The following is a 17,435-nucleotide window of genomic DNA, read 5'->3' on the forward strand; positions in this document are numbered from 1 at the left end:
CGGGCTCACACCGCTAGAAACCGACTTTGATACTCGTGATGAGTAGAGCACAGACAGCCCCTTGTGTCGCTTTGTGCTTAATTCCAAACAAACAAAAAATCTGTCTTCAAAGCTACAAACAAGACTTATCAATGGTAACGACGAAGCATTACATTGGTAATTTTTAAAAAATAAAATTGCATTATCTTTGAGAGAAGATCATGTACTATTCTGTAGTTTTGTTTTTACAAGTGTTTGAATGGACTAATTCCAAAATTGCTGACTTATCAACTAGTTTCTGTGTCATAGCATTTAGAACAAATCTTTTTTTAAAGAAGTGTTATGAAATACAAGGTTTTTAAACCAAAGCAAGCTATTCATTATGATATTATACACTTTTACAAGGAAACACCTTTATTACTATATTAATTGAAACCTAGCATCTAACTACAACGTCCCCTATAATCTTGTACCCGTTTACACTTTTGTCGCTAAGAATTGATCTTAATAACTTAAAACTATAATTTTAATCAATAGAGTTAACATGTTTCTGATTAAAAGTTATCGATAATAAGATGACTACTGAGGGCTGGGTCTGTTCTTATGTTTAACAAGTGCGGTTGCAAATCAGAAGATTCAAGGCTCATGCCGTGATGTGCGGCTTTTCATACTTTCAGATTTATAAGCCTTATTATTGTGACTCCAAAACTCCGATATTCAGTTAAGAGTATACATTTAGGTGGCGCATGCTAATAACTGATTTATCTTTATTTGGTTAGCAGTTTTAAAACAGGGATGTATTAGTTTTATTTTTAGATTTCCGACTTGTTGATATAAGTCTGTCGGCGGTTAACGATAACTTTACAGACTTACAGCACTGAAATTGAAGGCTCCATTCCTCCTGGTGTACACAGTGTAGACTATCCATTATACAGTTTTGAACTAAAATAAACAAATTATAATTTGGTTCATGTGTTGCCTAAGGCACTGCTAGAATTGAAAATACCGAATACTCCAATCTAACATAATTATGTTTTTTTCCTTATAATGCCAATACAGAAATGCTTTCAATCATACAACTTTACAAAGTCTCTAATATCTAACAATTCATTTTGAAAACATAAAATATGCCTAAATATTCAGAGTTTAATTTGACAATTAGTTATTCAATTGTGAAATGTAATTACGACACAAAATGGCTCTGTCAAATATTTTAGAAATATATAATAATAAAACTGCGAACTGCAAGTCGGTATTAAAATTACAAAAAGAGTGTTTGTTTTGTTCGAAATACTCTATGTGGCAGTTTATATTATTGATGTAATATAAATATACCCATTTCTTAAAGTTGTGTTTTGTATTTCAGTGTTATTTTCTGTTTGCTTTAAACACATGTTGTGCTGTTAGTTATCAGAAGTTATCTAATTCAATGATAAGTCACAAATTTGTTTATAATTATCAGTAGTGTTAACTATGGCGGAAGTAAGAATTGTTTTTTTTTTTTTCAATATTTGTTCATTCCAGATTCTATATTTAATTTTAATAGAAATTAACTCAGTTTGAGCCTATTGACGGACATTTAGTTATGCACTCAGTATTTAACTTATATATATAATATATGCATAATTTAGTATTTAAACTAAATTATATTTTTAACTATACTATATTGACTTTATATGTATAGGCTAAATTGCAATGTAAAATAATGAAGAAAAGCCACTATGAACTATCGTAATGTACTGATAGTAGCAGTATTCATTGTTTAGTAAGTTCTTGCTGTTATTGCCAAGGGGAATAACTTGTTGATTATACCTGTTTTCTGTTTTAATAACTAAGCAAATCTCAAGAAAGTTAATTTCAGCCCAGACGTTGCAGATTAATATTTATTCTAAAGAGGTTAAAATTTCATTGTGCAGGTTATTGGTTAGGCCACAACTGGAATATTGTGTTCAGTCTTGTGCTTTTTACCTCAAGAAAGACACTGAATTGTTGGAAAGGGTTCAGAGAAAGACGACTGGAATGGTACCTGGGATATGAGGAGAGGTTAAAATGTGTGTTTTCTCTTGAAACAGTAAGAGTTAGGGGGATATGATCGAGGTGTTTAAGATTGCAAAAGGAATTGATAATGTTGATGCATCATCTTTTTTCATATTTAACAGTGAGAATAGTGATACTAGGAGAAACAACTACAAATTATGGCAGGGTAAGACAGATTTATTTTTCAAGCAGGATGATTGGCTTTTGGAATTGGTTGCATTTAGATCTGTAGAGGCAGTAAGTTTAAATGAGTTTAAGAAAGATCTAGATAAATATATTTCATTAATGTAAATAAAAAGTAAAGGTTATAAGACTGAGCTCTGTGGTACCCAACTTTTGACATTAATCTAGTTTGATTGAGCTCCATATATAACAACCCTCTGTTTTTTCCATCCAACCACTCTTCTGTTCAATTTACTAACTTATCCTTCACACCCACAGAGATGTTTTTACAAGCCTTTTATGTGGCACCTTGTCATATGTTTTCTGAAAATCCAGATATACCAAACCTACACACTTACCCTCATCTGTATAAGCAGTAACCTTTTCAATGATTGTCAAAAGATTTGTAAAGCAAGATTTTTCCTTAGTGAAATTGTGCTGATTTTCCAATAAAATACTGAACTTTGCAAAACACCTTTTTTTATCAGATTTTTCAGAACTTTCTCACAACTGATGTGAGACTAACAGGCCTGTAGCAACTGGAACAATTTTTATCACTTCCCTTAAAACTCTTACATTAGTTAACTTCTAATCCTCTGGTTTCTGCCCACTTTTCAAGGACTTACAAAAAATAGCAATATGTGACTCATATATCTGTATAAATATTATCTGTTCCAGGTGCCTTATTGTTTTTTTTAAATTTCCCAGTGTTTTTATAACCAACTAAAAATTGGTGCAGTCATCTTGTTTGATCTCATTTCCATTTTATCAGTGGTTTATTTTAGTTCTGATTGTTGTGGATACTTTGCTGTGAATGGTGGTTAATAATTTATTAAAGTAAGCTGTGATTGTTATTACTTATGCAGAAGCAGTGTGTGTAGTTAGTACTATAATGTAATTTTATGTGTAGTTCATAAACATGGAAGTAACATAACTACTAAGAACAGTAAGGAATGTCGTGGTACATATAGGCTATTTTATCCACTAGACTATTGAAACAACATAAAGCCAGGATTCAAATATTCATTAACCCTTCCCTTAAATTTTCTTAAATTTAGTGCTTCAACCACATCTAAGTTAGAGGGGATCTGATGGAGAGTGTTGATGCATTGTTTTTCAAACTTAACAAGGAGAACAGTAGGACTAGGGAACACCAATATAAATTTTTGCAACATCAGAGTCATCTTCAGTAAAGACAGTTTTATTTTTCTAACAGTATGGTTGAGCTGTGAAATGGGTTGCCTTCAGATGTTGTAGAGGCAGTAAATATAAGTAAATTTAAAAGGTAGCTTGACAACTATATAAATGATAAGGGCTAGTTTAAGTTTTTTTAATTTATAATAGTTTAGCTCAAAGGATGTGACAGCTGAAGTGGATGAATAGATCTCTTATTGTTCTTAAGCATTATGTTACATTAGTGTTGAATATTTCCTTCTAATATATCATAAGTAAAATGCTTTTATAACCATTCTCTTCTCTTATCCATTGCTGCACAGGTCTTGCAAGTGTTGGTTAATACAACTTTTACTTAGGAGACTTAGGTTAGTTTTAAATCCAAACACTAAGTTCATGATTAAAATAACTTTTCATGAGTGCAATTATGAATTTAAAAATATTTGTAAAAATTAACTTTATAATCATTAAGATTTAATGAAATAATTACAGTACAAAGAAAGATTTAACAGGCTGTTGTTTACAAAGGTAAAAAAAACACCCGTTAAAGTGTTGTTTTGATACACCATACCAAATATATATAATATTAATATGTATCTTCTATAATGTATCAGCTATGCTAGTGACTGATCCAGTCCTACATGTATGTAGATCAGTATTTTGATACTGTAAACATTCCTGATTGAACTTGATAATTATTAACTCCTAAAGATTGAGTAAGATATTGGATAGGGTTGGGTTGTTATGCCAAGTTTCATGTGCAAGTTTTCAGAATGTTGTGGTATGTAATCTATTATGACTTGGTTTGTAACAATTTAAAACAGCATTTGTGTTTTTCTTTTTTTTTCAGTTTTTGAAAATATAATCGTCTTACATGAAGTATAAGATTTCATGTTTGTCCTCATATTTGCTGTTCCCTGAGAAATGAAATTATTCTATTATTTAACTCTATACTTTTTTATATGTTTATCAAGTCAATATTCTAGTTAAATAATTTAGGCTATAAAACTTGAGAAAGATACTAGTTGTCCTTGTAGTTTCAACAGAAAATTAGAAGTACGTAAAATAGATGTAAATACAGTGCATGGAAATTAAAATGTAAAGTGGTTCATAAGAAAATTTGTTTTCCTTAGAAAAAAATGCGATTAATTAAGCTGTCCAGTGATGATTATATCCTCTTCAGACAAGACATTAGTACAGAGGGAATTTTCTTCTTTAAAACACACTTGGATGCATTCAAAAGGATGTGGGAGGAACAGGTGCAGTATGTCAGTTTGTTAAAGAAAGAAATATTTAAATATATTTTTAGAAATTGTCAACAGTATCGTTGACGATTGTTAAAAGTCACCTGATCTGATGGACGATGGTAATAGGATATTGTATAATTAGATGAGTGTTGTCCCTAAGGAGAATTACTGATGAAAAAATTATGGGAAATTTTAATTTTAGGCACATTGGTTAGGACTGAATGAAGTCAGATAGTGAGGGAGGGAGATTTTTTGGAAATATTAGCCTGCTTTTTTATACTGAATGGTTAGACAGTCAAACAAAGTAAATGCATTTTAACCCTTAGTGAGGTTATGGTTTCATGAAAAGGGGACTAGATTTGTGAAACTGGAGATTATTGTATAATTGGATTCAGTGTTTTGTTGAATATTAAATTTAAAATAAATTAAATTTTAGTTCTTAATTCAAAGAAAGCCAATGACAACAACTATCATTAAAGGATTTTAATTATGTGACAAATGTGGTAAAGTTTTAAAAATAAATTTATCTTAACTTGTGATAACAATGACTTCTGATCAAAGTTAGTCTTATACTTCGAGTAAAACTCAAGATCAACATGGGTATCAGTATAGCTAATTAAGTATACTTTTCTTATGCTTCTATTTATAAAGGTTAGAATAAACTGTTTTTTTAGTTGGGTGCCTTTATTTTAATATTTTCAGTTGTATTCCCAAACAATAGACACTGAAAAAGGAGAAAAACATTAACCAAAAAATCAAATCTAATTGAAGCATTGAGACAATGCAATGCTGTTAGTAGTAAAACTAATAGAATTTTAGGACTGAATATAAGTCAAGAGAGAGAGAGAATTAACTAATTATAGTTCACCTCACTTGGAATTCACTGTACGGTTTTGGCCTTTTTTTTTTTAATCTAAGAAAGAATATTAACCTTTTGGAAATTTTCAAATGAGAGATTCTAGAATGATTCTGGGAATTAAATGGTTATTTTACAGGGTACGATCTCAGCTATTTTTTTCTTGTTAAAAGAAGAGATGTCTCCTTGCAGTTCACAAGATTATCTGGGTTATTGATAGGAGTAAGGTCTGTAATTTCCTTATGTTATATTCAAAAGACAGTATGATGATAAAACATGAACTTACTATCTGAAAAAGACAAGCTAGGATCCAGTTAAGATGGCTTCATTTTTGTTGACTTATACATTGAATTGTTGTAAGTAATGGTAAAGGCTAGCACTTTACAAGAGTTTAAAATTGAAATCAACTCTCGTCTAAAAAAAATAAATAATGGATTTCTAAGTCATTATTTTTTCTGAAGGGTGGGTGTCCAGAGAAACATTAATTGCTCCATATTAGAATATTGTGTTACATTTCCATTGTTTTTGATACAATGTAACTAATTATTTTAGAATGTACTTTTTAATATAGTTGTGCGTGTATTAGGTCATCCCATAAGTAATGTCCAAAAATTTAATACAGAAAGTGCATCATCATTTCTGTCTTTGTAGAATACTTTAATGACTAAAATATGTAGTAGGACATGTATAAAAATGTTCAGACAAATAAAAGAAACTAACTCAACTCCACTTTTTCAGATCTTTATTCAAATAAACCCTTATGAAGATGGATGTGTCTGAGGAGCACATTTGGCACATAATGCTTTATGAGTTTAAAAAAAGACAATAATGCAGTAGAAACTACACGAAACATTCACGGTGTTTATGGTGTGGAGTCTCTCAGTGAAAGAAGATATCAAAGGTGGTTTCAGAAGTTCACATCAGGTGACTAAAGCTTAAGTGATGCACCAGGTTGTCCTATTGAGTTTAATGATGACTTGCTGCTGGCTGCACTTGATGAAGAATGTGTTGTAACAGTTAAACTAGCATAGAAGCTTAATTCAGCTCACCATCTTGGAAAGGTGTAAAAACTTGGAAAATGGGTCCTCCATGATTTAACTGAAGCCAACCTTAGAGAAAGAGTAGACATTTGCATTTCTTTGCACTCTTGTGAATGTAACTCATCTCTTTTGTACAGGTTAGTGACTGGAGATGAAAAATGGATATATTATAAAAGTGTTAAGTACTGCATACAATAGCTCAGTGCAAGTAAACTGGCTAAAGCACAGTCTAAAATGCATCTCAGGCCTATAAAGTCTTGTTAAGCATTGGTGGGATATTGTTTGTGTGATCCACTTTGAGTTGCTGCCACTCAATGTGACAAGTACATCAGACTTCTATTGTCAACAGTTAGAGCACTTGAATGTTGCACTGAAAGAAAAGAGGCCTGTTTTGATCAGTTGTGAAGGTGTTGTGTTACACCAGTATGATGCACAGCCCCATACAGCAAGGATCACATCTACAAAGATTGAAGAGCTAGACTGGGAAAAAACTTCCACATCCTCCTTATTCTCCAGACCTTGCCCCATCTGATTATCATTTATTTTGAAGCTTGTAGAACTATCTTGATGGAAAAGAGCTTGGAACACACGAAGATGTCAAAACTACTCTCTACATTCTTTTCCTCCAAACCCCTAGAATTTTACAGAAGTGACATGCAGAAGCTTGTGAATCATTGACAGGAAGAAATTAATAAGAATGGAACATACATTATTGATTCAATAACATTAAAGCATTTCAAATCATTTTTCTTTTTCTGAACCAAAAATTGGACATTACTTAAGGGATGACCTGATAGTTTGATTTTAGTTTTTAACTTCAAAACACATTGTTGATACAAATGTTGGAAATTGTTTTGTGTGTGTTTGTTTTCAAGATATGACAAATTTGAAAAGACAGTACATGTTACCTGACATGTTTAATTACAGGGATCAGCTTTCTGGTTAAGATTTCTAATAACTTATCAAGATTTCACATGGAGATATGGATATATTAATACTGTGTTGAATGATGTAAGTATCATTTTCGACAGATCTTTCAAACATTTGAAAGTGTAAATTGTCTAATAATAGTTTGAAATGCTGTACTGTAGTAGGTATTATTTAGAAGAAGAAAAAAGTGAGCTTTAACAGAGTTTTCATTAATTACACTAGTTGAGGGTACCCGTTAAAATAAATAAAATTATATGAAAGACATCACATAATGTTACCCTTCCATACTATTTTTTTTGTTATTAAATCTGTAATTACCTTGTTAGATACTAATTGCATAACTTGCTTTGTGGAAGGTATTAATTGACTCATTTAACTGATTAAGTACCCATATCTTTAAATTTAAAGTCAAAAATTTATAATGAAATGGAAATATACCCTATTTCAGGGTGTATCTTTTATCTTAGGCAAAATACTAAACAAAATAACCTAACCAACAAAGAGTTTCCAGTTGTCCAACCAAAAACTGTGGCAACTGAACCAAGCAAATGAGAGTAATGCAAGCCAGAAGCATGTAAAAAAATTGTAAATGCTCCCCATTTTTCAGGTCTTTTTTTTTTTAACCACTTTTCTCAAGCAAAAATCCTAAAACAAAGTAGCTCACATATCTTATTTGACAATTTCTAGTTATCATACAAAAACATTTACATATACAAATAAAGGTGTAGCCACCCTGGGAGGGCTTCCTTAATGTAGATAAAAGAATGAATAACTTAGTAATATCCACCATTTAAATAAGGGATTATCACTCATGGTTTCTGGTCCCCATCCTTGGGCTTTGACTGTAGATGTCTTCAGCCAGGATTGGTTGAATAAGTTTCTTTATGCTTATCCCCCTATTGGATTAGTTCACCAGATAATCTTCCTTATCCATTCCACTCTATGCAAAGTCCTTCTGATTGTTCCTTACTGGTCTGCTCAAGCATGGTTTCCTTGATTATTCCAGTTATTGTTATTCCCTCTTCCTTTATTTTCTGACCATCTTTGTTAACATCAGTTGCCTGATTTACATGCTACACTTCACATCCTTCATCTTCACACCTAGTTTTTGTCTGGTACTTGGCAAGGAGATCCAGTGTCTAACATCATTTGGCTTTTCATTTAGCTTATTCCATTTGTCCTTCACCCATGGCTGTGTATCAGAAGAAATGGAATAGGTTTTGTACCTAGGCTCTGGGCCAGGGCATCCCAGCTTCCCCTCTTTGATGTTCCTTTTGAGAAGAGGTCTGATGTCTTCTCAATATCAGGTTATTAGGCAGCCGTATCCTATAGTTTCCCTTTTTTTTTTGTTACTGCAGGGTCTTTCTTTCCCCTGTCCTTGCCATTTTGTTCCATTCTTTCAAGACATGTTGGTTGCATAGGTGTCTGATATTTCCAGGTTGGGACATTAATGTAGTTCTGCCACCCCATTACTCTTTCTCCATCTGAGATCACTGCCTCTTGCTGTTTGTTTCATCTCTCTGTTAAGGCATGTATTTTTCTCTGTTTGGCCTGTAGAATGCATCAGTCAGATCTGTTTGTTATTAGTATCACTAGCACACTGTACCACCACACCTATCTTCTCCTTTATCTGAATTGTTCCTTCCATTCCAAGACCTCGGCAGCTTGCAAGAGTAACTCCTTTTTTTTGCTCATTTATCTTCCCTCTGTTTCTCATCTTTTTCGATCCTGATAGGCTTCTATACCCTTGCATGCCCTTCATTGTTATATTACCTACATGGCTTCCTTCAGGGGCTTCAATTCCCATCTCTCTATCCTGGGGTAACCCTCTTCCTCTTGGAATCTTTCTCCCTTTAATTTACTCTTACCAGCTGGAGTTGTTGTTTAATCCAGTTGGTTTGTTTCTTTTTGTCCCCTTCCCAAGATGTTTTGTTCTGTGTTACCTCCCACCATATCTCGCATTTCATATTTTCCTTTGCTTCTTGTTATTTTCAGCCTGTGAAAGGGATTTTGCAATCAGGCATACATACCACCTCTTGGACAGTTATCTCACATTACTTACATCACATTGTGGTTTTTGCTTCTTTAGGGTATCACCTATCATCTTCTTTAGATTGTGTGGCTATGACCAAATCTAGGTCTTTATTAATGCTTTCAGGGACCTTTGCTTCAACTTTTGAATGATGCGTGATCAGATATTCTTTATGTACACGGACAAGTCTACACTTTATGCCATATTGATTCATGCACTTTTTCCATGGTTCTGCATGTTCATCTTCAAGGTCACTGGATGGTTATTAACCTTGTAATATTTGTTTCATAAATAGGTCCATCATGGACCATATCACCCAAGTAAAGTATGAATAAAGCATAAAGGGATAATTGCCTGTTATTGTCATACCTAGCTGGAATAAATCAGGATGGTGTGCTTTTCAAAATTTGATTTTGTGATCATTGTCTTGGGTGTAGCCATTCTTTCAAACTTTCTAATTCTTCCCCCCCCCCACTTCTTCCAGTTGAGCATAGTAGTCCTTACCATTTATCAGTAGTGTTCTGCTAGTGTGAAAGGCATACCATCCTCTGAATTGAATGACACGTACCATGGAGTGAGAATTTTGAATGGAATCCAACCCTTTAATTGGACATTTTTATTCAACCTTCATGCAAATACCATTATAATTCATTATAAAAAGTTTGCATATAGAGGGCAGCACAAAATAGGAAAGTCTAACCTTTGTGAGAAGAAGGCATTACCTATTGAAAATACATTTTCAATACAGAAAGTGATTCAAAAATAAACATTTGGTACTTTATTAATTACCTTTGTACTTATTGCCCCATCTAATATAAAGTGTACTTTCATGATATTAACTGTGTTTGTTATGCTTTAGTTATTAGAACACAGAAATAAGTACTGAGCAATTTATCATCTAGCTGGGACTAACCATGAATATAACTCGCAAAAACAAATGTAGTATTAGGACTGAGACTGATAAAAACTACTTGAGAACTGTCCATGCTAGCCATCCATAATTTAGCAGTGTAAGACTAGAGGGAAGGCAGCTATTCATCACCACCCACTGCTAACTCTTGAGTTACTCTTTTACCAATGAAAAGTGGGATTGACTGTCACATTATAATGCCCCCACAGCTGAAAGGGTGAGCCTATTTGGTGTGTGTATTAATTGCACAAATTACTTGTCTCAGACACTCTTTAATGTTGAATCTGGAATATTCTTACATTGTTTCAGGAGAAATTTCCATTTTGTAAAGAGGATTTCTTGAGATGTCTTGATGAAGGATACATTCGACTCCATAAAAACTTTATTGAAGGTAAATATTCTGTGTTGATTTTTAAACTAAAATATTTTTCTAAAATAAAATAATTATATTTGGTTGTAATTACATGTTCTTTGTAGTGTATGCAGTTAACAAGTACAATATATATATATATATATGTGTGTGTGTGTGTGTGTGTGTGTGTGTATTTACAAACAGAATCCATTTTGTATTATTTCGAAAACTTGTCCTGACTACAATGTTTTTTTTTATCAGTTAGTTTAAAGGTAAAATAAATGCTTAGACATGCAATTCTGTTACAGCAGATTTAATAATGAAGGGAATCTAATGATAGTCGTAAACTACAGACCTTATAAGGATGGCATCTTGGAATTATTGACAAATGGATGTACAAAGAACTAAAGAAAGAGTATTGCAACAGAGACTTAAGTTGTATTCTTAGCAACTACAACATGTCCAGAATGTATGATTTACCTAAAACACACAAACCTAGTATACAATACCGACCTATTATAAGTTGTTTAAATTCTGCTACACACTTTTAAGCTAAGTTGTTGGTTTAAAAACTAATTTAAATGTCAGCTTGTATAAACACCATGTTAAAAACTATACTGACTTTGTGAAAGATATGAAGTTCAGGAATATGACTTACATGTATCATTAGATGTTGTTTTCATCTTTGCAACTATACCAGAAGACAAAGTTATAGATGCTTTGTTCAACAGATAGCTCTTTGTGTAGGTTTGTATATGATACCAAAGAAACCAAAGGTTTTGTGATCAGTTCCCTCTATCTCCTGTTTTGAACAATGTATTTATGGCAGTTTCTGAGGACACAAAGTTAAAAGAAGGTGTAATAAAACCTGTAGGGTACAAAAGATATGTAGATGACACCTTGTTGATATGACAGAACATCAATGAAATCTCAAGAAACTTCTTGAACCACATGAATGACAATGATATATGAATTAAATTTCCCACGAAGTTCAGTCAACATGAATTCTCTTTCACAGTGTTGTTGTTAAAAAAAACATGACAACATATTAAAAAATAATGTATTTCACGAACCATTTGCCATCAGCATGCCACCACATTAAAACTCTAACCACCCTTTAAGTTAGAAATTAAGTATAATTATACATTTGGCATGCTCTCAATATGTGTTTTGACATCATAGAAATGAACAATGAAAAAATGGACTTAAAAGCAGTAGTTTTGAGTAGAGATTCTGACCCTATAATCATTGACATTGCTTTCTGTAAAATGAAAGAAAAACAACTACAGGGAAACTCAAAATTTCATCACTATGCCATTTTTTTCCAGTTATTTCTGAAAAGAATTGTGATAGCATTCCAATTAAAGGTATATAAAATAACATTCATTTCTTAAAACAAAGTTGCCAACCACTCAAAGATCTTACAAAGACTGAAGATGAAGGTCGAATTTATTAACTCAGTTGTAACCAAATGTGCATGGGAGAGACAAGTTGGAAATGAAAAACAGGATTGAAGGAACGCCAGTTTTGTACGAAACATTGTAAAGTAATGTAACATCACAATATTAATATTAATCCCCATGAAGCCACAAAGGCAAAACAGTGGTTAAAATTAAAAAAACAAACAAACTTGTATGTATACATTTGGAGCATAAAGGTTATTTTTTTTAAACAAACAGTAGTGAATATTAACCCTGATAAAACCACAAAGATAGAAATGTTGGTTAACATGAAAAAATACTTATATATAAATGTATGAAGTATAAAGGTCAATTTGTTTTAACTTTTTATAAAAATGTACAAATTCTTCTAGTATCCACTACAAATGTTAAATGATAGAATATTTGTATGCAAGTTGTTATGGGTTTTTATTGTTTTTGTACTTTAGTGGTTCATGATTGTTTAATGAGGCAATGAACCAACCCTTGGTGTAAGAAAGGTTGGGAAATGTTGTCTTTCATCTGTAAAAAATAATAATTTTCAATGAGAGTAATCTTTATACTTAGAACATAACTAAAAATCAACTTTGGAATGAGTGTAGCTAATTAATACATTGCTCACCACTTGTTTATCCTCACTGTTAACAATATTATGGGTCAGACCTATAGATCTTGTATATCTTAATATTTTAGTTATTGAGGTGGTCACAAGATAATCTCTTTGTAATTATTACCTCATATTTAATAATTCCCCACTGGTACAGCAGTAAGTCTATGGATTTGCAACACTAAAATCAGGGGTTCAATTTCCCTTGGTGGACTTAACAGATGGCCCAATGTGGCTTTGCTGTGAGAAAAACACACACTCATATTTAATATATCTATGTAAAATTATGGTTTTATAAGTAGAAATATTTCATAATGTTTTTAATAGTTAGTTTTTTAGCATAGTGTGTATTTTGTTCTTATTGTAAGTAAATGTCTTACATCCAACATTTACATATAATTCATACTTTTAGTTTCTAAAGAACTAAAATATGCAATTTTTTAAATAATTTAGGACGTGCTAGTAATGCAAAGAACACAATGTTTGATATAATTATGGTGGTGAAATGTCAACATCTATTACCAAACATTTCTACTTCTTCTTTTGGTATGTATATATTTTTTTATTCTGCTGCACTTCATTAATAAATTAGGTTTTCTGACTTTGGACAGTTTTAAATACAAGGTTCTCAAAAATGCTAGAACTGAGTCCACAGAGTAACTGTGCTTTATTACATATTTTTTAACATTGTTTTTATTAAAATTATCAACAGTGCTTTGGTTTAATGGTAAGCAGTATGTGCATTTAGATTATTGGAACTAATCTGAATAAGATACCTACTATAGCTGTGTCACAAGATAATTATATAACTTAATTGTTTTTTTCTTTGTGCTGAACTTTCAGTTTTACATCTTAATGGATATACAGAATATCATGTAATGTGTTTGAAAAATCTAGGATCCAAATAACATGATAATTTAATTAACTAGGAACAATATCAAATAGATATCTCAGTTTAATATAACTTTTACCTGTTCTTTTAACTGTATGTAATATATTGACTTTTGTTTCTATTAATTTCATATTTCCATTTTTCTCCTAGCATTGAATAGTTGATTTTATCGTGATATACAAAATTAGTTATATGGTAACCTAGTATAGTCTGTAAACTGCATTACATGTTTTCCAGAAAAGTGAACTATTTAATTGAAAGGAGGAAGAAAAAATAATAATAATTAGAGAGTCTGTATATTGAGAAATACATATATCAGTAGTGGTGGTAAGTATCTGTTTAAATTTATTTTTAAAAGAGAATATGAATATTCTGGAAAACAGCCATAAGTTGGGTTAGTTCTTACAAGTTAACCTTCTAAAAATTAGTTTGTATTTGATGGTGTATTGTTGTTGTTTTTTAGCATACAGTTATTAGAGATACAAAAATATTCCTTTTAAAAATAGAAAATATAGAAAAGTTTTTTCTTAATTGAAAATTGAAATCAAACAATAAATGTGTAATCATAAAATACATTTATGGCAATAAACAACAGCACTGAATACTGTGGTAGAAATTGCCTAAATAAGGTGATGAAATGGGAAAGTCTTTAACCATGATATGTGTGATGAAACATTTTTCTGGTAATTTTCTTATATCATTGTCATAAGTGTGATACTAAAAAATAAAACATAAAGAAAGCTACACTGTGTTAATTGAATACTTGGTTAGAATATATGTTTTAACATGATATGTTTCATATTCTTAGCTTTTAACTATAGAAGTTCATGATAGTAATATCTGACACATTTTGATATAAAATAAAAATGTTTTTTATGTGAAAATATCTATAATATTTTGTGTCTGAAGTCAATTAACAAAAGTAAGGTGGTGGTTGAATATCTTGGGAGAGAGAATGTACATGCAATTTATTGATTGAAAACTGACTTAACATGTACAATTGTTACTTTATGTGTTGTACAATAAGGTACTCAAACTAGGTGATTAAGAAATGTTTTATTGTGATTGTGTTTTTAATTTTTAGTGCATTAATCTATGTAATAATATATTTTCAGTAAATGATCCTTTTTATGCAAGAGAAACAAGGTATGTTATTTTACAAAATGTGATTATTAGAGTAATAAGATATCTGAAGAGATAGGATCTTCATTAGTATTGTCTTTTACAGAAAAGCTTAGTTTGTTAACATGGTTTACTATAATATTTTGTCACTTGTTGAACATTAATGTGATATCTTTAGTATCATCTTTTACAGAAAACTTTCAAATGTATTTTTTACTATAAATATTTTATGGTAATTGCTCATTAATAATGATATTCTGATAAATTAATCATTTTTTATTTTTACATGTAGGGATTCATTTCGAAATATATTTGGAAAACCTAATAGTGATAGATGGAAACCACCAGCTTGGAAGGTTAGTGTTGATTAAAAACAGTTTTGTTATTATTCAAACTATGGCAGGTTATTCCAACTACTTTGAAATATTTTGGTTATCAAGATCAAATATTGTGGAATTTTTTAAATTGTACATTATTAACATTCATTGATATTTGGATGCAAAGAATATATACAGAAAAATCATAAAGGATTTGCAGTAATGCAAGGTTAAAAATATTAAGTTAATAGAATATAAAAAACATTCTTTGCAACTGTCATAATTAACCTTTTATATTTGAATAAATTTGGGTACAAGTTATGTGCAGTGTCAGAGTAATTTTGTTCAAAGTTAAGTTTAATTTTTTCATTAATGAGAGCTATGTGATTTGCTTCAGAAGTTTTTTTTGAGTGACTGCCGAATTTTATGTTTTGAACAGTTTGTTTTACTAACAGTTTCATCATTGTTAGCATTTTCTGGTGTTGCTTAAAACAGTTATTGCTGTTAGACAAGAGTACATACATGTGGTATTACATAGGAATCAAATAAAATATATTCATCCAGAATGTTTATATCAAGTAGGTATGATGGTAAACAGCATATTACTTTACAATTGAACAAATTATTTGTTTAAAGTATGGTGTTTCAGAATAACCATATTATGTGGTCAGCTTACAACTAAGAGACACATAATTGTCGATAAAGTTGAGATCATGTAATATTGTTTGAGTTACATAATAGGAATTCAACACTTATAAAGAAAATCAGTGGCAAATCAATAAATTATTGTGTCAGTCATCAGAGAAAGCTTATGTGATTCTTTATCAAGAGCCCCTCGGTGTGGATTCCTGTACATGGTGAGGGGACCTCCTAGAGAAGGTGGGAACTAGACATCCACCCCTGTGTTTGCCATGTGTGGTGACCCGTGAAGTGGAGGAGAGGATCCTGGTGTTTGAGGGATCCAACCCTAACACACCACTTTAGCTTTGAATTCATGTAGACAGCAGCCTTGGGTCATTTGGCTGGTCCACTTATACTATGGTCAAACAAGTACCAGTGTTGGATGCTCTCAACAGGTGTTATGGACATTGTATCTGATGCTGGTGTTTGGGTACAGTGCTCACAAAACTGTGGCGTTGCTGCAGTGTCCTTGTCTGGCATTGTAGTGTGTCCCCTTGCAAGGCTCCATGGTGGGTTGGGTCAGTGGGCACCGAAATATTCCTTTTTTATTATGGATTCTCCAAATAAATACTTAAATAAAATAGTGAGAAAACAGTTCGTAAGTAAATGACCACATCTTGAAGATTCTGAGCAACAATCTTGAACCTCTGTAACATTTGTTGTGCCTCATTTTCTCACAGTACATTCTCTTTCATACAAATCTTTAGAGTAAAGGTCTCCCATTTTCATTCAGAAGGGGCTAGAGGGACTTGCTGGCTCCTCAAAGTTAGTAAAGAAGCTTTGCTCTGGTGACATATTGGTGGAAACATCCACATCTCAACACAGTGAACTCCTTTTGCATTCCAAGGCAATTGGGGATATACCTATCGAGGTTATACCTCATGCTACTTTGAATTCATCACGAGGAGTGTTGAGAAGGATTTGAAGAACATCTCTGAGTTAGAGGTACTTGCTGGTTTCTCCACACAAGGTGTTTCTGTAGTGAGATGTATCTCCACTTGCAAAGATGGAATTATGATGCTAACCAATGTCCTCATTCTGACATTTACATCAACACGTTCACCTAACACCATCAAAGCAGATTATCTTAATTGTAAGGTACAGCCATACATTCCAAACCCTCTCAGATTTTTCCAGTGTCAGCAGTTCAGTCACTTGAAGACATCATATCATGGTTCCTTGATGTGTGCTTATTGCAGTGGCAAGGATCATGACACCTATGAGTGTGAAATGGACCCTCATTGCATCAATTGCAATGGCTCTCACCTCTTCTACTTTCATTCTTGCCCTAAATGGTTGGAAGAAAAAGAGGTGCAGCATTTGAAAAATGATTCATAACATTACCTATCCTGAGGCTCTAAGTTACTGTCCACCACTTCATCTCAGATGTATGCTGTTGCACTTCATTCCACTGCTACAGTGGGAGTGCAGACAGATCTCTCTGTGCCTCCAAAAGAATCGTTCTCAAACCAAATGAAAAGTCTTTTGAACTCTATGGTTAAAAAAGTTGATGAATCAACTTCAACACCCATCTCTGGCCCTAACCTACATTCAAGCAAATCCTTTGGTTCCAGGTAAGGGCATTTCCTTGGGTACATCTTCTTTTTCCACCCCAAAACAATCATTCTTCACATCATCAGTTGCTAGAATCCATGGAGG

The 17,435-nt window shown here is 32.1% G+C and overlaps 1 protein-coding gene across 12 annotated transcripts in view; it reads left to right on the plus strand.

Moving 5' to 3' along the window:
* The first annotated feature begins 1,171 nt into the window (after nucleotides 1-1,171).
* LOC143247263 (uncharacterized) overlaps nucleotides 1,172-17,435 on the plus strand; it is a 34,187-nt gene continuing 17,923 nt past the window's right edge. For 2 of the 12 annotated variants that reach the window (XM_076495010.1, XM_076495019.1), the window contains exons 1-7: nucleotides 1,243-1,461; nucleotides 4,485-4,610; nucleotides 7,422-7,505; nucleotides 10,676-10,757; nucleotides 13,218-13,310; nucleotides 14,772-14,802; nucleotides 15,071-15,134. In XM_076495010.1, coding sequence (XP_076351125.1) covers nucleotides 1,453-1,461; nucleotides 4,485-4,610; nucleotides 7,422-7,505; nucleotides 10,676-10,757; nucleotides 13,218-13,310; nucleotides 14,772-14,802; nucleotides 15,071-15,134 — 489 coding nt within the window. In that variant the 5' untranslated portion in view covers nucleotides 1,243-1,452. The other 10 variants (XM_076495014.1, XM_076495012.1, XM_076495015.1 and 7 more) reach the window with 10 other exon arrangements.

Source organism: Tachypleus tridentatus, chromosome 3 (genome assembly GCF_004210375.1).
Source record: "Tachypleus tridentatus isolate NWPU-2018 chromosome 3, ASM421037v1, whole genome shotgun sequence".
Taxonomy (NCBI): Eukaryota; Metazoa; Arthropoda; class Merostomata; order Xiphosura; family Limulidae; genus Tachypleus; species Tachypleus tridentatus.